At 43.2% G+C, this 22111-nt stretch overlaps 1 protein-coding gene across 1 annotated transcript in view; it reads right to left on the reverse strand.

Moving 5' to 3' along the window:
* LOC143981499 (uncharacterized) overlaps positions 1 to 22111 on the reverse strand; it is a 113297-nt gene that overhangs the window by 70938 nt on the left and 20248 nt on the right. The window contains exon 2 of the mRNA XM_077479366.1: positions 18863 to 18902. Within this exon, the coding sequence (XP_077335492.1) occupies positions 18863 to 18871 (9 nt within the window). The 5' untranslated portion in view covers positions 18872 to 18902. The remainder of the gene's footprint in view (positions 1 to 18862; positions 18903 to 22111) is intronic.

Below are 22111 nucleotides of genomic sequence, written 5' to 3' on the forward strand. Positions count from 1 at the left end.
ATTGATCGTTGCAATTAGATTTACAAGAAATAAATAAATACAATGATAAACAAAGTAATAAACAATGCATGATAATGGTAATAATGATAATAATAATACAGCATGATAATAACATAAATATTACAAAGTATCATAATAATAAAACTCCAAAGTTCACCGCAGCAAGATTGAATAAAAGCATATGTAAGATAATGTCTGCAGGACCAAGGTCTTTGTGCACCAATTAGGGTAATATCAAAATCTGAATGTATTCAAAAGAAGCACGGCATATGATAGCTCTACGCACGTTTCGTGGCCTTTATACCACTCATCAGGAGCAGAGCACGTGTTCAATCTATAATAAAGAGTAATATGATATTCAGAAGTAAGGTAAATGAAAAATAAAAATAGTAATGAAAACGCATGAAAAAAGGTTGGGGTAAACGAGTCACCCACACCTAATACATGCTTACTCACTTAGGTAAGTGCACTGATAGTCTAGTAGGTGGGTGCCGCAAGCCGTCCAAAATACACCCCCAACCGGGAGCCGTGGTGGGTAACTCAATGGAGATAGCCACAAGGCCGCAGCACAAGCAGGCATGGAATCACCACGAGGCACTTCTATAGAGAGTGAAAGATTAGAACCATTAGGAGATATGCAAGGTGTGAAGATGGTGAAGGATTAAGAAAGATAGTAAGGGGAGCTGAATGTTAAGAAGAAAGAGAGAATATAAAAAAGTTAGGGCTCACCGAGCAAAAAAGTGAGGGGACCAAACATAGGGCTGTTAGCCATAGGAATGCAGTGAAGGAGTGAAAGATTTAATTAAAAGACTGCATGTGATCTGGTGTATAAAAAGCCTTGAGTGACCACACCCTCTAAAGAGCCGCCCCCATGAGTATCACCACAAGTCATCCCACCACCGTCACGCCGCATGGCGAAATGGGGGGAGAAGAGGGCTTCCGCCAGCCGGATAGTATATATCTCCAGTCTGGCGGCTCCGAACTGCCCCCATAGTGCCAGCAGTGTGTAAAACTCAACTGCAAGGACGTAGCAGCAATAAAAGAACGCTGCACATCCTGCGTGAATTGCGTGACGTCGACGCACAGTGAGACGCATCCACCCATCAGGCGTCCAATGACGCAAAGGATGGGAGGAGACTATCAGTGTGCGTCACAGCTCCCGGAAATGGAGATGGAAGCCGGACGTCATAGCAGCACATCCCCACAAGGCACCAGCAGAGCAGCAGACAAGACTGGCAGGTCCAAAATGGAATATATATTGCACATGATTTAAAACTATAAATGAGGTAGTAAACAAAAAGACAATTGATACAAAAGGTAAACAAGATAATTACATATAGATGAAAGGGGCTGGCCAAGGTCAATAGTAGCAGAGAAGTACTGATACTTAAGCTGATAGAGCATTACCACATACTTCCATCCCTGAATTCATGTGATGCATAATGGACATTGATTGGGACTTTTAACGAAGCTATGGCCTGGTAAGGTCATGTGCTTCCATCCCACGGGACTTTAAATGAAACTATGGCCTGGTAAGGTCATGCGTTTCCATCCCTATTGTATTCAAAAAAATGCTCTATCAGCTTAAGTATCAGTACTTCTCTGCTACTATTGACCTTGGCCAGCCCCTTTCATCTATATGTAATTATCTTGTTTACATTTTGTATCAATTGTCTTTTTGTTTACTACCTCATTTATAGTTTTAAATCATGTGCAATATATATTCCATTTTGGACCTGCCAGTCTTGTCTGCTGCTCTGCTGGTGCCTTGTGGGGATGTGCTGCTATGACGTCCGGCTTCCATCTCCATTTCCGGGAGCTGTGACGCACACTGATAGTCTCCTCCCATCGGTGGCGGCGTGTCACGGAGACACCGCTCGCCACTGAAGGGGGTGAACAGCCATTCATTATGGCTGTTTACCACGTGATCGGCCGTGATGAAGTCACGGCCGATCACAGATGGTCACACCCCGAACGTGCACGGCGCATGCGCGCGATCGCGAGCGCGCTGCGCGTGCACGTCGGTGGCGGCGTGTTCCCCGGGAACACTGCTCGTCACCGACGCTGGTAAACAGCCATTGGCCGGCTGTTTACCCACGTGATCGGCTGTGATCCTTTCACAGCCGATCACAAAAATGTAAACAAACTGCGGTAACGGGATGTTACCGGGTTCTCCTCCTCACACACCGATCGCGTGTGAGGAGGAGATTGCGGTAACATCTCGTTACCGCAAACAGTGCACACCAATCACACTGATTGCCCCCCCCCAATAAAGAGGACCTGTCACCACCCCTCATAGTACCCGTCAATCACAGTCCATCAGAGTACCTGTCACAGTCCATCAGAGTATTTGAGTACCTGTCACAGCACATCAGAGTACCCGAGTACCTGTCACAGCCCATCTGAGTACCCGAGTACCTGTCACAGTTCATCTGAGTACCCGAGTACCTGTCACAGCCCATTAGAGTACCCGAGTACCTGTCACGGCACATCAGAGTACCCGAGTACCTGTCACGGCACATCAGGGTACCCGAGTACCTGTCACGGCACATCAGGGTACCCGAGTACCTGTCACGACCCATCAGGGTACCCGAGTACCTGTCACGGACCATCAGGGTACCCGAGTACCTGTCACGGCCCATCAGGGTACCCGAGTACCTGTCACAGTCCATTAGAGTACCGAGTACCTGTCACAGTCCATTAGAGTACCGAGTACCTGTCACAGTCCATCAGGGTACCAGAGTACCTGTCACAGTCCATCTGAGTACCCGAGTACCTGTCACAGTCCATATGAGTACCTGTCACCGCCCTTCAGAGTACCCAAATACCAGTCACCAAACCATCAGAGTACCTGTCACCAGGCCATCAGAGTACCCGAGTACCTGTCACCAGGCCATCAGAGTACCCGAGTGCCTGTCACCAGGCCATCAGATTACCCGAGTACCTGTCACCAGGCCATCAGAGTACCCGAGTACCTGCCACCAGGCCATCAGAGTACCCGAGTACCTGTCACCAGACCATCAGAGTACCCGAGTACCTGTCACCAGACCATCAGAGTACCCGAGTACCTGTCACCAGACCATCAGAGTACCCGAGTACCTGTCACCAGACCATCAGAGTACCCGAGTACCTGTCACCAGGCCATCAGAGTACCCGAGTACCTGTCACCAGGCCATCAGAGTACCCGAGTACCTGTCACCAGGCCATCAGAGTACCCGAGTACCTGTCACCAGGCCATCAGAGTACCCGAGTACCTGTCACCAGGCCATCAGAGTACCCGAGTACCTATCTCCAGCCCATGTCTCATAGAATATACGTTGGGGTGTTTGCTTTCCAAAATGGGGTCATTTTGTGGGTAATTGCACTGTCCTGGTGGTCCAGGACCTTCAAAAGTGTGATGGGTAGGAATGAAATGAGATGTGTCATTTATGCTCCTAGAACGCCTGAACGTACTACTTCAATGTTCGGCCTCTCTATGTGGCCAGGCTGTGTAAAAGTCCTACACATGTGGTATCGCCATACTCGGGAGGAGTAGCAGAATGTATTTTGGGGTGTCATTTTTGCTATATACATGCTATGTGTTAGAAATAATGTATAAATTGACAATTTTGTGTAAAAAAAAAATGCGTTTTAATTTTTTTCCACATATTCCAAAAACGTCTGGAAAAAAATGAACCGTTCAAAAGACTCATTATGCCTCACAGATTATACGTTGTGGTGTTTGCTTTCCAAAATGGGGTCATTTTATGGGAAATTCCATTGTCCTGGTGCTCCAGGGCCTTCAAAAGTGTAATAGGTGGTTGAGAAATGAGATGCGTAATTTTTGCTCGTAGAACGTCTGAAGGTACTACATCAATGTTGGTCCTCTGTATGTGGCCAGGTTGTGTAAAAGTCCTACACATGTGGTATCGCCGTACTTGGGAAGAGTAGCAGAATGTATTTTGGGGTGTAATTTGTTGTATGCATATGCTGTGTGTGAGAAATAACCTGATAATATGACAATTTAGTAAAAAAAATATAAAAATAAATAAAAAATCTTCATTTTGCAAAGAATTGTGGGAAAAAATGACAACTTAAAAAAACTCACCATGCTACTTACTTAATACCTTGGGATGTCTACTTTGTAAAAAGGGGTCATTTGGGGGGGGATTTGTACTTTCCTGACTTGTTAGTGTCTCAAGAAATGAGGTACACCTGATGTACTGAAGGCCTGATCAGATGTGATCAATTTTCAGTGATTGGCACCATAGTTTGTAGACTCTATAACTTTCACAAAGACCAAATAATATATACTAATGTGGGTTATTTTTACCAAAGATATGTAGCAGTATAAATTTTGGCCAAAATTTATGAAGAAAAATTACTAATTAGCAAAAATTTATGACAGAAACGAAGAAAAAGGCATTTTTTTCACAAAATTTACGTTTTATTTTATTTATAGCACAAAAAATAAAAAACCCACTAGTGATTAAATACCACTAAAAGAAAGCTCTATTTGTGTGGAAAAAAGGACGCAAGTTTCATATGGATACAGTGTAGGATGACTGAGTAATTGTCATTCAAACTGTGAGAGCGCTGAAAGCTGAAAATTGGTCTGGTCAGGAAGGGGGTGTAACTGCACTGTATTGAGGTGGTTAAATAATGTGAAAACCACTTGGCACTACAAGTGCACTAGGAGAACATAGGAGACAGATAAAAGAAACACAAGCAGTAAATACAAATCAAAATTTTATCAGATCAATTTTATTTATTTTAAAAAGATTTACAAATTAGCTGGGCATAGCAGTGGCCCCCCTACCCGTAAAATATTCCACATATTTTTGACGCACTTCACGGGCGCGTTGGGGGGGCAAGCCAGGACACACAGCTTCCAGGGCCGTCAGTGTTGGTTCCCGAAGTCTGACCTCAGGCTCAACTGAAGCTATATAATTTGGAGCATTTATTTTTTTAAAGTTGTGCAGTATGCAGCAGCATAAAACAATGTGGTTCAGTTTGTACTCCGCCAGGTTGATTGCCGTTAGAAATAGGCGGAACCGGCTGCCCGTTATCCCAAAGGTATTCTCCATGACTCTTCAGGCTCTGGCCAGCTGGTAATTAAAAAAAACCTCTTCTCCAGGGTGAGGGTCCTCTGGGGGGAATGGCCTCATCCTGAAATCATCAGGGTTATTCTCCTGGATCTCACGCAGCAAAGGCATATGAGAGAATTGGTCATTCTGGAGTAACCAATTCTTGGTCCATGAACTCCTCCTCGCCCTGTTCGTGGACTGGGCTTGTGTCATAGTAAGAACCCCAACATCAAGCCCCTGTATAACATGGACTCTATGACGAGTACGTACCCGAAACATGGCTTCAAAACGGTCGGTTGGTCAGAACGAACTAACCAAACGCACTGAAGAACAGCAAAGCCTGTGAAGGGGGCGATCTGAAAAACAGATACGAGCGGACAAGAACGCGCTGAAAAACAGATACGAACTGACCACACGCACTGAAAACCAGATAGAAACCCACAAACACAAACTGAACAGCAGAAAAACTGCACAAGTCTGAAAAGCGTGTATCATCTCTAGCCAAACTTCGACTAACACGAGATTAGCAGAAGGAGCACAAAGGGTGGTGCACTGGGTCTTGGACTTCCTTTTTCCAGTCCCGTTGTACGTATTGTGCATCACCGTCTTCTTGACGGTCGGAATTTGGTGTGACTGTGTGTACGTAAGACAGCTTGAGCAAAATCCCGTCGGAATTCCATTGGGAAAACCATCACAGCTTTTTCCGACCAAAATTCCGATCGCGTGTACGCAGCATTAGCTTAAAAAAAGTGTTCGCTTGAAACAGTGTTCATTTTGATGCCAAATTTCTCACGTGTGCACATCTGTTGCTCGCATTGGTGCCAAGCGAGCTATTTAAGCTGAACCTGTGCTATGTGTTGCCTTATGAGTTTATGTTAAATATCCATTAATAGCTGTAAAATATTGTAATTAAGAATATATTTCATTTAGCTTGTATCTATGTAGGGCCGAACATATTATCTTCACAGAAATCTCTGGTAGACCAGACAAGTTGGTGCCTAGGCTTGTATATACAAACAATGGGATCCAAACCTCATTTGTTTTACACTTCAAAGGATACCATGCTGGGATATGCAATGAAGGGAGGCCAACCCGTAATCAATACTTAACTTCCCGGGAAAGTTCAAGTTAATTTCCTGCTCAGAATGGTCACAAGGATTTGCATTAAAGGGGGGATGACTTATGCAAAGTATAAGGATTGGAGATGTAGATAGTCCTTAACCAGGAATAGGGAAGCTCACCAATCAGAGCCACGCTTTGCCAACCAATGAGGCATCAGCCTGTAATGATATACACACACTTTATGGGAGAGCAGCCATCAGAATGGAACCTTGGTGCAAAGGGTAATTATGGGAAAGGTCTGCCTTTTACTTGTAACTAAATATGTTTGTAGGTTAATGTTTTAAGGAATATACTCTGTATTGCTTCATGTAATTCTCTTATTTTAACCTAATATTTTCTTCCTTGACTATAGATAGATGGTTGTGTATTAGATAGACTTTCAACTACTCACCAATAAATGTTGTTATTGTGTTAAAGCTTTCACTCATGATCAAAGAACTCTCATTTAACCCAAATCATATCTGAGAGATATTAAATCTCAAATATAGTACACAGGTAACATATGCTTCAGTGCTGCCTTGTCTACAGCATTCCCACGCATACCTGCAATATGTTACTCTGCTTCTGACTATTCTTACCGGCTCGACTTGTCTTGACTACTCCTGAGCTCTGCCTGCATTGATCCTGGCTTGCCTCTGACCACGCTTCTTCCTGTTCCCCTTGCAGCTGCCACCACCGATCTGCTACCGACTCGGCCTGCATCCTGACATTGCTCGTGCCTACTCATCTGCACCTGATCTGTCTGCCTGTGTACGACCCAGTTCACCTGACTCTGCTTCTGTCCCCATCGCTGCTGGATTGCCTACAAGTTTCTTGTCATATTCCACTCGTTCCACTCACCACCTGTCTGCTACCAGCCTGTGCTTGTCCGTTATCTCCAGTGCCAGCCTGCTCATGTCTCCTGCTCATTGGCATCCATCTGGCACTCCTGCTCTGCTGCAGTCTACTGACGGCTTTTCCCTGCTTGATCCTGAGAGTCCGTCCAGCCCTGCTGCTAGCAAGACCAATGTTGTGGAAATTTTATGGAGATGTATTTAATATGTATTGTCCTAGTGTCTCCCAGTGTTAGAGTCATGGTTATGCAGTGATCTTCCTCTGGTTGCTTACCTCCCTTCATGTGTTCTGACTAAGAGGCCAGCCACTTCCACCTGGTTATTTTTATAACCTCTCCTCTAAGCATGGCTCCACCCCAGGCCCTATCAGGGAACCCGATATTAACCTGTGCACTGCAAGCCAGCGGTGCTGATCATCCATTGTGTATTCATTGTGTGTTTGGCTTCCTGGTTCCTGCTTGCCGTGTGCTCTATGTTTGACTCTGTTACCGATCTTGGCGTGTTCTCAACGATTCCTGTCTGCTTGTGACCTTGGCCTTTGCATGTCCCTGACCATCCCTGTCTGCCTGTGACCCTGAACCTTTGGCGTGTACTCTGTTGTTCCTGTCTGCTAGTTGCCCTGACCTATGCTGTATCCCCTTACCATCCTTGTCGTTCCAGCCTGCTGCTTCCTTCTCCTGTAGTCTACTGTGAGCGTGAGCTGTGAGACCCTAGGGGCCGTGACTGCAGAGAAGTCCATCCTCACCACTGGAGGCTCTGGCGAACACCTGCTGGCTCTTAGTCTCCATGCCCTAGGGAATCTATGCTCCAGCTCCCATTGGGATCTGTGCTAGTGATCCTGTAGACCTGTGTCCTGAATCTCCCTGGGTACAATCCGCAGCAGTCAGTCCTAAGGTCCACTACCTAGCGGTGCACTTCCGACTCCTACGGAGTGCATCTGTCACCTGGTCTCAGGTGACCTGACAGTTAGTTCTCCTGCAGCCCACTCTAAAGAGCGGACTGGGGCAGACTGATGCCAGTTGAGACCCGTTTTTATAGTGGAAAGCTTCCTGAGGTTGCAGAGAAGTGTTTGCAGAGTGGGAATATGTCCGCCAGCGAAGGGCCCCTGTGCAATGAACAGACGATCGTCTGGGGGGGATGTGTTCACACTGCAAAGACATTATTGGTTATGGGGGATGTACGCTTGTGTCGCTCTGTGTGTCTGATCAACACTTGGGGAGGCCATGGCATGTCCCTGAGGATTGTATCAACGAGGGAATTGAAAGGAAAAAGAGGAGGGTAGGGGGAAGGGAAAGGGGAAGGATGGGGAAATGTAGCATCAGGTAAAACAAGTATTGATAGGAACATAATTGAGATGATGACTAATAATAAGTAGCAACATCTCAGTCTCTAATGGTAAAAAAGAGAGGGAGGGGGAAAGGGAAGGTGAGGATGGTATAGGGCAGGCATATGCAATTAGCGGACCTCCAGCTGTTGCAGAACTACAAGTCCCATGAGGCATAGCAAGTCTCTGACAGCCACAAGCATGACACCCAGAGGCAGAGGCATGATGGGACTTGTAGTTTTGCAACAGCTGGAGGTCCGCTAATTGCATATCCCTGGTATAGGGAAAAGGATGAAAAAACTGGAATTTGGGACTTTATATGCAACACACCAACGGAATGTACTGAATCAATTGATATAGTTGTCAGGGAAATAGGCGCAACCTCGCGAGGTACGTTCGTGTAAACGCGCGTCAGCGCACACGGAGGCGCAATGTGGTTCCTAGACGAACGCCCGACGTTGCGTCTGATCGAGTGCGAGTACGCGGTGTGATACGAATGCATAACGTTACACGTCGTAGGCGTACGAACACTATGGCGCGCACACGACGTGACCTAGGCACCTTGCCTATTTAAACGTTCACCTGACAGTGCCGCATCGCTGGATTATCGTCAGCTTCTCCTGTGTACCTGTGCCCGTGATTCCTGCTGTCTGATCTCCTGTGTACCGACCCGGCTTGTTTGACCTGCTTCTGTTGTTCTCCTGGCTTCTACCTCTGGCTTGTACCCGACGTTCCTTGTCTGCTCCCTGCACCCGACCTCGGCTTGGCTTGGCTCCTGCTCTCCGGTCTTCAGCTCAGGACCCGTTGCTCCGACCTCAGGACTGATCTTCCGTGTTTGACCCTCGGCCTGGCCTTGACCCTGCTATTGGACTTCTGTATCTCTCTCCTGAACTTCCTTGCACAGTTGCCTCCGGAGACTTGTTTACTCAGCTCTTTCATCTGCTGCTGCTACCAGGCAACCTGTGCTACTGTGGGCACTGCATCCCTGTGTCATCTTCAGGGTTGTGCTGCACTCGGCCGCAAGGGGAGCCCTCTCAGCATCTCGGCCTCCCCTTAGATTTTGACAATAGTAAAGAATCATTTATCGGGTACACTAGAGCATATTAAGCAATAACATTCATTAACAGTAAATAACATACAATTTGAAATAAGCATGATTGGTAAATCACATAGAAAGTAAAATGATAATATTAATTACACAATATGCATCATAGTGCCCATAATGACACAAAACATATAACTCAACCCATTTATCTTAAACCAGCATAATTAGCATGATAATAAAAAAACTAAAATATAAAAATTGATTCATATTCCTCGAAGATAAAGGATAAAATTGACGTGCTGTTGCATGATTGCTGTGACATGAAACCAGTAAAAAATCTTCACGCGTTTCGTGGATAAACTTCCACTCGTCAGGAGCAAGTTAAGCCTGAATATATCTGTAATAGAGTATAGATCTACTATAAAATAGTACTGTAGGTTAGTGCAATAAAAGAAGGGGGAAACAACAAACATGATCCCAGCATGCTTACCATTTGATAGATCGATGTATAGTGTAAAAAAGCGTAAATGATGCTCATGGTGTTAACAGCTGGAAATAATGTGGAGACCGTGATCCCCAGGGGGGAGCTGAAGTCGTGGCGCTGCGGCGATGGCCCGGCAAGAGCCAGCAATCCATGGACAAAAATTGAATAATAACCCCAAGACACAATAACTGTGACATGTAGGTGATAAAACCCGTAAGATATCTGTAAAGATGGGTGCAAGAGTTTCCCTGGACGCATGGGCAAGACTATAATCTGATTCGAATCGCCATGGGCAATGGGCAGTCCGTGCAAGGGAGGGAATGTGAGGAATGCACAGTACGTGAAGTCTAGTTTTGGGGCAAAGGCCATTAAACCCCTTAAGAAATGGCATAGGTGGTCCAAGGATACTAGACTAAAAAGACAATCAGCGCTCACAACAAGTACTATAAAAACGGATAATTTTTGCAGCTGAACACCTAAAGGAGCAATACACAAAACACCTCACAATCAAATTAAAATATACAAATGGTGCAGCGCAAATAGAAGTCCACCAATCATTGGTCACATATCACTGTATGACAGCCGGAAAAAAGTATATGGGGAAGACACCACGTGGTGAGATAGCTCTTCTTATTTATGTGATCACTCCTTCCACCGGTAGAAATAAATTCTTACCAGCTGTGTTGGACCTCTGAAATTCTCAGATGGTCAGATATGCAGATTCACACTCATAGTGTGCAGAAGCCTTACTGGTTGATTTCCCACGTGTGGATGGAAAAAACTTCAGATCCTGTTCGATGGCAGTTAAAGGTAGCCGGCTTCCAATCTATACCCAATGATTTCACTCCACGTATATATATGGACAAATGTATGTAGGCAGAAGAACGTCCAGAAAAAAACCTCAGCCAAAATTCAATGTACAAAAAGAACAAAAAAAAAAAACGATCTAATTGTAGCTTAAAAAGGATCGTTTTATTTCATATCCGAAAATAAAGAAATTTTTTATAAAATGGTAAAAAGTAAAAAATAATAACAAAATAGCAGCCAAAAATTCCACTGTAATATTCCACAGTTCAATAATTCAAGGAACTCACTGATTATAATATTGCTGTGTCAATACTAATAGACACCACAAGATGCCAGAGTGGTAGCCTGTAATTGCCAAAAAGCAGAGTGCACAGCAACGAAAGACACAGTTCCAATGTGTTCAACAGTAATACAGTCCCAATGTTAATACTGCAAGCCGCCACTAGATGCCAGTGTGGCAGCCCGTATCATAAGTAAAACAGAGCACAGTCAGCGTGAATCTTACTGGATCCACGAAACGCGAGTTCTTACTCCGAGAGGATTAAATGTTGATTTTGATCTGAATTGTTTTATTTCTGATGAGTGATTTTTTTTTTTTTGAACGGTGGGTGATTTGTCCTTTTTTAGGAATTTACTATGAATTTTTTTTAATTTTTTTTTTTTTAACTAATCAATATATATATATATATGTATATTTTAATTGATTAATATATTTTTTGTGGTAGTAAAATATAAGGACAGCGGGGCTCTTTAATTAGGTACTGTGTGTACCATTGCCATTGTTCTGTTCCTTTTATATCCTTTGATATGAATTATCAGTTGTGGTTTACTTAATATGGAGGCTATTTTTGGTGTCCCCATGTGAAAAGCACTATGAATTTGGTACTGTGGCACGGCTGGCTTCCACTTCTCCGTCGCCGCCGTGCTACAGCGTCCAGGCTCTCCATGGTAACCAATATACTATTTAGTTATGAAGGGTGACGCCGTTAAGCTCCACCCACCGCTGACGAAGTCCTGATAGGACGTAACGTACATACGTGGGGAGGAGCTTGCCTGTGGACGTCACCTGCTGTCCAGTTCATTTCAGTTTGATTTTTCCTTTGATAATTTTTTTTTTCCTTCGCTGACTGTGCTCTGTTTTGCTTATGATACGGGGCCGGTGTCCTATCATATAAGGTCCTCCGTCCAATAGTGTCCGCTGCGTACTGCGCATGCGCAGTACACAGCAACACAGATTCCGAAAATTGCCGAGGATGAACGGCTCCTGCGCCGTGAGTCCAGGTTCTATCCCCACTATCCAAGTCGACATAGAGTAGGAATATAAAAAGAGCAGAGCGCAGCGAGGCCGGGGCCCGAAGCGTGGCTAGCTAAGCTCGCCCGCGAGGGGCCCTCTAATATTCACAACCCTATGTCCGCTTGGATGGTGGGGCTACCACCTCCACTCACGGCGCAGGTGCCGTTCAGCTTCGGAGATCTTCCGAAGCTTCGTCTGCTCCGTACTGTGCATGCGCAGTACGGCGCGGACACTATATGATGACCGGACACTATAGGGCAGAACACCGGGCTGCCACACTGGCATCTAGTGGCGGCTTGCAGTATAAACATTGGGACTGTATTACTGTTGAACACATTGGAACTGTGTCTTTCGTTGCTGTGCACTCTGCTTTTTGGCAATTACAGGCTACCACTCTGACATCTTGTGGTGTCTATTAGTATTGACACAGCAATATTATAATCAGTGTGATTATTGAACTGTGGAATATTACAGTGGAATTTTTGGCTGCTATTTTATTATTATTTTTTACTTTTTAGCATTTTGTAAAAAATTTCTTTATTTTCGGATATGAAATAAAACGATCCTTTTTAGGGCCGGTTCACACAGCGGGCGATGCGAGGCGACACGACTCGCCTCGCTCCCGCAAGTCGCCCCCGTTCTGTACAATGGAACCGTTCTGAGAGGAGCGACTCGAGTCGCTCCGACTCAGAAAAAAGATTCCTGTACTACTTTTGGGCGACCTCGGGGCGACTTGCATTGACTTCTATACAGAAGTCATCTGCAAGTCGCCGCTGAGGTCGCCGCAGGTCGCGGCGAGGCAAGTGTGAACCGGCCCTTAAGCTACACTTAGATCGTTTTTTTATTCTTTTTGTACATTGAGTTTTGGCTGAGGTTTTTTTCCGGACGTTCTTCTGCCTACATACATTTGTCCATATATACCTGGAGTGAAATCGTTGGGCATAGATTGGAAGCCGGCTACCTTCACAACTGATAATTCATATCAAATGATATAAAAGGAACAGAACAATGGCAATGGTACACACAGTACCTAATTAAAGAGCCCCGCTGTCCTTATATTTTACTACCACAAAAAAATATATTAATCAATTTAAATATATATATATATATATATATATATATATATATATATATATATATATATATATATATATATATATATATATATATATATATATATATTGATTAGTAAAAAAAAAAATAATTAGAAAAAATTCATAGGAAATTCCTATAAAGGACAAATCACCCACCGTCCAAAAAAAAAAAAAATCACTCATCAGAAATAAAACAATTCAGATCAAAATCAACATTTAATCCTCCCGGAGTAAGAACTCGCGTTTCGTGGATCCAGTAAGATCCACGCTGACTGTGCTCTGTTTTGCTTATGATACGGGCTGCCACACTGGCATCTAGTGGCGGCTTGCAGTATTAACATTGGGACTGTATTACTGTTGAACACATTGGAACTGTGTCTTTCGTTGCTGTGCACTCTGCTTTTTGGCAATTACAGGCTACCACTCTGGCATCTTGTGGTGTCTATTAGTATTGACACAGCAATATTATAATCAGTGAGTTCCTTGAATTATTGAACTGTGGAATATTACAGTGGAATTTTCGGCTGCTATTTTGTTATTATTTTTTACTTTTTACCATTTTATAAAAAAATTCTTTATTTTCGGATATGAAATAAAACGATCCTTTTTAAGCTACACTTAGATCGTTTTTTTTAATTCTTTTTGTACATTGAATTTTGGCTGAGGTTTTTTTTCCGGACGTTCTTCTGCCTACATACATTTGTCCATATATATACCTGGAGTGAAATCGTTGGGTATAGATTGGAAGCCGGCTACCTTTAACTGCCATCGAACAGGATCTGAAGTGTTTTCCATCCACACGTGGGAAATCAACCAGTAAGGCTCCTATGAGTGTGAATCTGCATATCTGACCATCTGAGAATTTCAGAGGTCCAACACAGCTGGTAAGAATTTATTTCCACCGGTGGAAGGAGTGATCACATAAATAAGAAGAGCTATCTCACCACGTGGTGTCTTCCCCATATACTTTTTTCCGGTCCAAGGATACTACTTGGGGTATCTCTCTGGAGGGGACATTTGACGCCTGGAGGTGGGAGAAATTCATAACTGAGATTAAACCCAGACTCTGGGCAGCAAGGACCTTAGATGTAGCTCAGCTGTGGCTCCAGAAATCTGTAATGATGAGCGGGTTGATGGATGTGTAGTACACATTTTGTGTGGTTAAAATTCTAACGCCTGTTTTTCAACTTTGTGTGGCTGGTTTTCGAGCTGCTCTCGTGTTTTTCCCATTGTATTTTTTTCTATTGCTAAAAGAGTGAAGGCAGCATTCCGTCGGGTTGTTTTGTTTTTATTTTTGTTTTGGAAACTAAGAAATATCTCCCTCACATTTCTATCTAAATGTTTGTCTCATGTTTTAGTCTCATTGTTTGTATGTAGTAACATGAATATGTTAGAACCCACCACGGTGGCCCTCCTACGCGTTGCGGCTGTTGTATTTTTGTAGGAACGTGAAACTTATGCCCTGTACACACGGGTCGGACATTCTGACCAAAAAATCCGGCGGATTTTTTCTGACGGATTTTGGCCGACACTTGTGTTGCATACACACGGTCGCACAAAGTTGTCGGAAAATCCGATCGTTCTGAACGAGGTGACGTCAAACACGTACGTCCGGACTATAAATGGGCCAGTAGCCAATAGCTTTCGTCTCTTATTTTATTCTGAGCGTGCGTGGCACTTTGTCCGTCGGAATAGTCTACACACGATCGGAATTTATGCGATCGGATTTTGTTGTCGGAAAATTTTAGATCCTGCTCTCAAACTTTGTGTATCGGAAAATCAGACAGAGGAAAAGTCAGATGGAACCCACACACGGTCGGATTTTCCGACAACATGATCCGATCGCACATTTTCCGTTGGAAAGTCCGACCGTGTGTACAGGGCATTAGAGTTACAGAGGGTTTCGTTGTTGTCGGTTTTGAGGAATGTCGGTGACAATTTACCACTGTACACAAATATTGTATTGTTTGACATTCTTTGCAGGTTAAAGATGAAGGATAGAGTAATAACATTTATAAGCATTTTTTCAGGTCCAGTGAGTTTCTGAAAGTGTATGTACAAAGAAAGCAGGTGTGTGTAGATGTAGCTGTACACATGCATAAATACACATGCCTAAAAGGAGGTAAAAGTATAATAGGCTGTTTCATTGTTTTATTGTTTTGTTATTTTCTGCACCATTCCAAACCCTGCGTCTCTTCCTCCAGTTTGTAACGAGGAAGAAAATGGGGCAATAAAGGTAAGAATGACAGTTTTCAAACCAATAATACTAACCTCTCTAATTCTAACCCAGTTTGTGACTTAGTTTTGTTCCATGACTGTCTTTCTTAGATTGGAATTTGAATCAGCAAGCAGCAGTCCAGTGAAGGAGTCTCCCATCCCAGATGCTAAGAAGCTTTTTGTCAGTGGTTCCACGTATTACACCCCAGATGGTGCAGTAACACACAGAAATATACTATGTTAAATGTACACTAATGCACTGAAATTTATGGCGTTAAACTTGCAGTAATGCACTGAACTATACTGCATTAACCACTTCCCGACCGGCGCATGCCAATGTATGTCGGCAGAATGACACGGGCAGGTATATTGGCATCACGAGCGTGCCGCCGCCGGTGCGCTCGCGTGCCAGTTGGGGCCCCCGTGAGTCTGGTCGCGGGTCCCGCGGACTCGATCGCCGCGGGCATACCAGCGATCGTCTCACGGGGCGGCTGAACTGGGAGATGCCGTTGTAAACAGCATCTCCCCGTTCTGCCTAGCAACAAGTGACGCTGATCTCTGCTCCATGTGATTGGAGCAGAGATCAGTGTTCACTAAAAGAAAGCCCAGCCCCTAACAGTTAGTAACACGCCCCTGGGAACACTTAACCCCGACACTGCCACCCACTGGTTAACCCCTTCACTGCCAGTGCCATTTACACAGGAATCACTGCATTTGTATAGCAGTGATTACTGTATAAATGACAATGGTCCCAAAAATGTGTAAAAAATGTCCGATGTGTGCGCCACAATGTCGCAGACACAATAAAAATCGCTGATCGCCGCCATTACTAGTCAAAAAAATGTATTAATAAAAATGCCATAAATCTATCCCCTATTTTGTAAACGCTATAACTTTTGCGCAAACCAATCAATAATCGCTTAGTGTGATTTTTTTTACCAAAAATATGTATAAGAATACGTATCGGCCTAAATTGAGGGAAAAAAACGTTTTTTTATATATTTTTGGGGGATATTTATTATAACAAAAAGTAAAAAATAATGTGTTTTTTCCAAAATTGTCGCTCTATTTTTGTTTATAGCGCAAAAAATAAAAACCGCAGAGGTGATCAAATACCACCAAAAGAAAGCTCTATTTGTGGGAAAAAAGGACATCAATTTTGTTTGCAAGCCACGTTGCATGACCACGCAATTATCAGTTAAAGCGACGCAGTGCCGAATCGCAAAAAGTGGCCTGGTCTTAAGCCAGCAAAATGGTCCGGTCTGTAAGTGGTTAAACAGAAGGTAACACACTGAAATATATGGAGTTAAACTTGCAGTAACACAATGAAATATACGGCGTTAAACTTGCAGTAACACAATGAAATATACGGCGTTAAACTTGCAGTAACTTACAGAACTATATAGCGTTAAGCTTGTAATAATGCAATTAAATATACACCGGTAAACTTGCAGTAATGCACAGAAATATATGGCGTTAAAGTTGCAGTAGCGCACAGAAATATACGACATTAAACTTGCAGTAACCCAATAAAATATACAGCGTTAAATTTGCAGTAACGCAATTAAATATACAGTGTTAAACTTGCAGTAACACAATGAAATATACAGTGTTAAACTTGCAGTAACTCACAGAACTATATAGCGCTAAGCTTGTAATAACACAATTAAATATACACTGATAAACTTGTAGTAATGCACAGAAATATATGGCGTTAAAGTTGCAATAACGCACAGAAATATACGCCATTAAACTTGCAGTATCGCAATAAAATATACGGCGTTAAACTTGCAGTAATGCAATGAAATATACAGCGTTAAACTTGCAGTAACGCAATGAAATATACGGCTTTAAACTTGCAGTAACACAATGAAATATACGGCAATAAACTTGCAGTAACGCAATGAAATATATGGCATTAAACTTGCAGTAATGCAATGAAATATACGGCATTAAACTTGCAGTAACGCAATGAAATATACGGCAATAAACTTACAGTAACGCAATGAAATATACGGCATTAAACTTGCAGTAGCGCAATGAAATATACAACATTAAACTTGCAGTAACACAATGAAATATACAGTGTTAAACTTGCCATAACGCAATGAAATCATCCTCTCATGTATATACTACCCCCACATACACTCCGCACTCCTCTCATGTACATACTACCCCCACATACACTCCGCACTCCTCTCATGTACATACTACCCCCTACATACACTCCGCACTCCTCTCATGTACATACTACCTCCCACATACACTCCGCACTCCTCTCATGTACATACTACTCCCCACATACACTCCGCACTCCTCTCATGTATATACTACCCCCACATACACTCTGCACTCCTCTCATATACATATTACCCCCCACATACACTCTGTACTCCTCTCTCATATACATACTACCCTCATACACTCTGCACCCCTCTTATGTACATACTACCCCCATACACTCTGCAATCCTCTCATATACATACTACCCGCTGTCACACAGTGCACCGCAGAAAACAGTGAGTGTGGCTAAATTATGCTACATATTGGGCGTGGCTTTTTGGTCTGATTAGAAATTTTAGTCTGATTTTATTTATTTTTATTACTTTTTTTTAAAACAAAAATTTCATTTTTTGGTGAGAGTTTTTTGGTTTCTTTGGTGAGATATCAGGGGTCTAAACAAACCCCTGAAGTCTCACTTTTGACACAGAAAAAGGAACTGAGGACAGAGATTCCCTAGTCCTTTTCTCTGTAGCCTCAGCTGCACTGCAAATGAATGAACAGTAAACAAAGGTTTCTGTTAATTCGTAAACCGAAGCAGAGAAAACACAGTTTACTAGGCTTCAGTTATGAATGAACACAGTGAGTGATCAGTACCGCTCACTCACTGCGTTCATTTAGAAAAGGAAGGGGCTGGTAAATGACATGTTTACCAGCCCCTTTTCCTGAAGATCCCCCAGTCAGCAGGAGAGAGGAGGAGGGAAGCCGGCAGCGCTGTGGGGGGGGGGGGGGTACACAGTTATTTTATCGGTTTAATAATTTTTCTCATTATGGGAGTGAGTGGAGCCTCATGTCTAAGTTTTGCCTAAGGCCTTACAAAGCCTAGAGCCGCCTCTGCTTGTCTGGTCTTGTATTAGACATGATATAGATGCAGCTAGGTAAAGAAGAAGACAGAGTCCCGTCTCCTTGGTGTTGCGGCTGGGGAACCATATGGGAGGGCCATGGTGACAGACAAGGTGGAGATGGGTGGCAGCCATGGACAGTGAACATTGACAATCTCATATAACCTCTTATACAAGGCTGAGTTGTCTGTTCAGCAAACAAACCTGCAGTTAGATAAGTATGATGATGAAAAAGAATGCCATTGCAGGGGAAGGGCGTTCATAAATAAAATGTGAATATGACCCGAGACTCTCTTTGGCGGCTAATAAAATGTAACTCCGGACCACATATTTTATTTATTTTTGGAGTGTGGAAGAGATTAAACTGTTTTTTTTTTTTATTGCTACTCTTATAAGAGTAAAAGGTGCCATAGCTGATACCGGTCAATTCTAGCCCTGACCCCAGGAATCTTACCACAATCATGGTATCTTCATGCGGGTTATGGGTTCTTCACCTGAAAGAGGGAACAAAGCTCTGTCAGATCCTTCACACCATAACGGTCCCCTTCACTGCAACAAAGTCTCATTTCTGATCCCGATAAGAGCCAACAAATGTGGGGAACAATATTATAATGAAGACAATAGGTGGAAGGTTGGACATCCTGACACTTTTATTATTGAATAAAAGAAAGGTCTGGTGCCTCCAACGACACACCTCCATCCCTAATAGTACAATAAAGACATAACTATCGCCCTTTGGCACTTTATATGAGGTGTGGCCGATGAAATTGACAAATATAAATACAATAAAAACGATTATTGCAGAAATGATCACACATGAAAGTAGCATAAACAAAGGCAAAGCCGATACAATTTTGCATATGGTTAAAAATTGCATTACATATAAAATACATGAGTATACATAACATCTAATACACCCGACACGTTTCGCAAGATGTAACTCACTTCATGTCAGGCGGCACAGTGGTGTAGTGGTTAGCACTCTCGCCTAGCAGGAAGAAGGGTTGCTGGTTCCAATCCCAACCACGACACTACCTGCCTGGAGTTTGCATGTTCTCCCTGTGCCTGCGTGGGTTTCCTCCGGGTACTCCGGTTTCCTCCCACACTCCAAAGACATGCTGGTAGGTTAATTGGCTTCTGTCCACAATTGGCCCTAGTATATGAATGGGGACCTTGGATTGTGGGATCCTTGAGGGTAGGGACCAATGTGAGTGTGTAATGTACAGGGATAGGGACAATTGTAGACACTCAGGTTGAACTGGATGGACTGGTGTCTTTTATTTCAACCTTACTAACTATGAACCTATGAAACTCGCTCTTCAGGGGTGGATGCATGTAGGATATATCTGAAAATGAATAACCAAAAAGGGTAATGTAACACATGTATAAATAATGGACAAATGGTAAGAGGGGCCTTACAGAGAAAGAAAAGACCCCCCATACTCGCCAATCGGCAAGGCCTAGGTGCTTGTGGCTGTGTTCACCGAGGATGGCAGCAATATATGCTTGGGAAGGGAGCTGAGGGAGCGGAGTCAACCAAGAAACCCAAACCAAGGAATGATGGGAAGGTGGACATGGCATGGGTAGAAATGAGTGACATTGGAGGTCCTAGATAATCCGTTCAGGTGTCAACTATAATATAATATGTATATAATGATATATTGCTGAATTGGCAAAATAATCATGAAGTATATAATGGAATGCATGTATAAACCAACCTGTTGCGATGGTAGGACGGATAATAAGGCCTTATTATCACAAACAGGTTGGTTTATACATGCATTCCATTATATACTTCATGATTATTTTGCCAATTCAATGTTTGATTATATACATATTATATTATATTATAGTTGACACCTGAACGGATTATCCAGGACCTCCAAGGTCACTCATTTCTACCCATCAAGAGGTTGTTTGGTATGGGGGTGCTGGGGCAGCCGTTCACGCTAGCCTTCTAGGACAAAACCCAAACCAAAAAAATGTTGCTTGGACTATTCCGGTACTTTAAAGTCAAACAAAGATATGATTTTAAGGTTTACTAATGTTTAACCACCTTCAGACCGGACCATTTTGCTGGTAAATGACCAGAGGTCTTTTTACAATTTGGCACTGCGCTGCTTTAACTGGTAATTGCGCGGTCATGCAATGTTGTACCCAAACAAAATTTGCGTCCTTTTCTTCCCACAAATAGAGCTTTCTTTTGATGGTATTTGATTGCCTCTGCGATTTTTATTTTTTGCGATATAAACGTAAAAAGACCGCAAATTTTGAAAAAAAATGATATTTTCTACTTTTTGTTATTAGAAAAATCCAATAAACTCAATTTTAGTCATACATTGAGGCCAAAATGTATTCAGCCACATGTCTTTGGTAAAAAAAAAGTCAATAATTGTATATTTATTGGTTTGCGCAAAAGTTGTCACATCTACAAACTAAGGTACGTTTTCTGGAATTTACGCAGCTTTTAGTTTACGACTGCCTATCTCATTTCTTGAGGTGCTAAAATGGCAGGGCAGTACAAAACCCCCCCAAATGACCCCATTTTGGAAAGTAGACACCCTAAGGAAATTGATAAGTGGCATGTTGAGCCCATTGAATATTTTATTTTTTTGCCTCAAGCGATTGAATAATGACAAAAAAAAATTTTTTTTTTTTTTTTTACACAAAGTTGTCACTAAATGATATATTGCTCACACATGCTATGGGCATATGTGAAATGACACCCCAAAATAAATTCTGCTGCTTCTCCTGAGTACGGGGATACCACATATGTGGGACTTTTTGGGAGCCTAGCCGTGTACGGGGCCCCGAAAACCAAGCACCGCCTTCAGGCTTTCTAAGGGCGTAAATTTTTGATTTCACTTCTCACTACCTATTACAGTTTTGAAGGCCATAAAATGCCAAGATGGCACAAAACCCCCACAAATGACCCCATTTTAGAAAGTAGACACCCTAAGCTATTTGCTGAGAGGCATTTTGAGTCCATGGAATATTTTATATTTTGCCACAAGTTGCGGGAAAATTACAAACTTTAATTTATTTTTTTTTTTTTCACAAAGTTGTCACTAAATGATATATTGCTCACACATGCTATGGGCATATGTGAAATGACACCCCAAAATAAATTCTGCTGCTTCTCCTGAGTACGGGGATACCACATATGTGGGACTTTTTGGGAGCCTAGCCGCGTACGGGGCCCCGAAAACCAAGCACCGCCTTCAGGCTTTCTAAGGGAGTTACAGTTTTGAAGGCCATAAAATGCCAAGATGGCACAAACCCCCCCCAAATGACCCCATTTCGGAAAGTAGACACCCCTAAATTTAGGGGTACACTAGTGAGACTAGGTAATAAATGGCGGGTGCCCTGAAACTATAAAAAAAAATAGCTAACCAACCAGCGTCACCTGTAACATTTATATGGTGATCACTGGTGAAAGGGTTAACTAGGGGGCAATCAGGGGGCTTTATGCGGTAGTATATGGGGGTCCCTGGCGCTATAAAAAGCTGCGGCGAACCTAAATACCTACCTGCCTAACTAGTGTCACCTGTGACACTAATACAGTGATCAGAAAAACGATCGCTTATTAGGCTGGGTTCACACTGGAGCGATGCGGGAACGCCACGAATGCGCGGCGGGTTCCCGCATCACATGCCTCCCGGCGGCAGTTCACACTGCCCTATGCGAACTGCTGGGAGGGTCA

The sequence above is a fragment of the Lithobates pipiens genome, unplaced genomic scaffold (genome assembly GCF_037356315.1).
Source record: "Lithobates pipiens isolate NorthernLeopardFrog02 unplaced genomic scaffold, aLitPip1_a1.2 Scaffold_16, whole genome shotgun sequence".
Classification (NCBI taxonomy): Eukaryota; Metazoa; Chordata; class Amphibia; order Anura; family Ranidae; genus Lithobates; species Lithobates pipiens.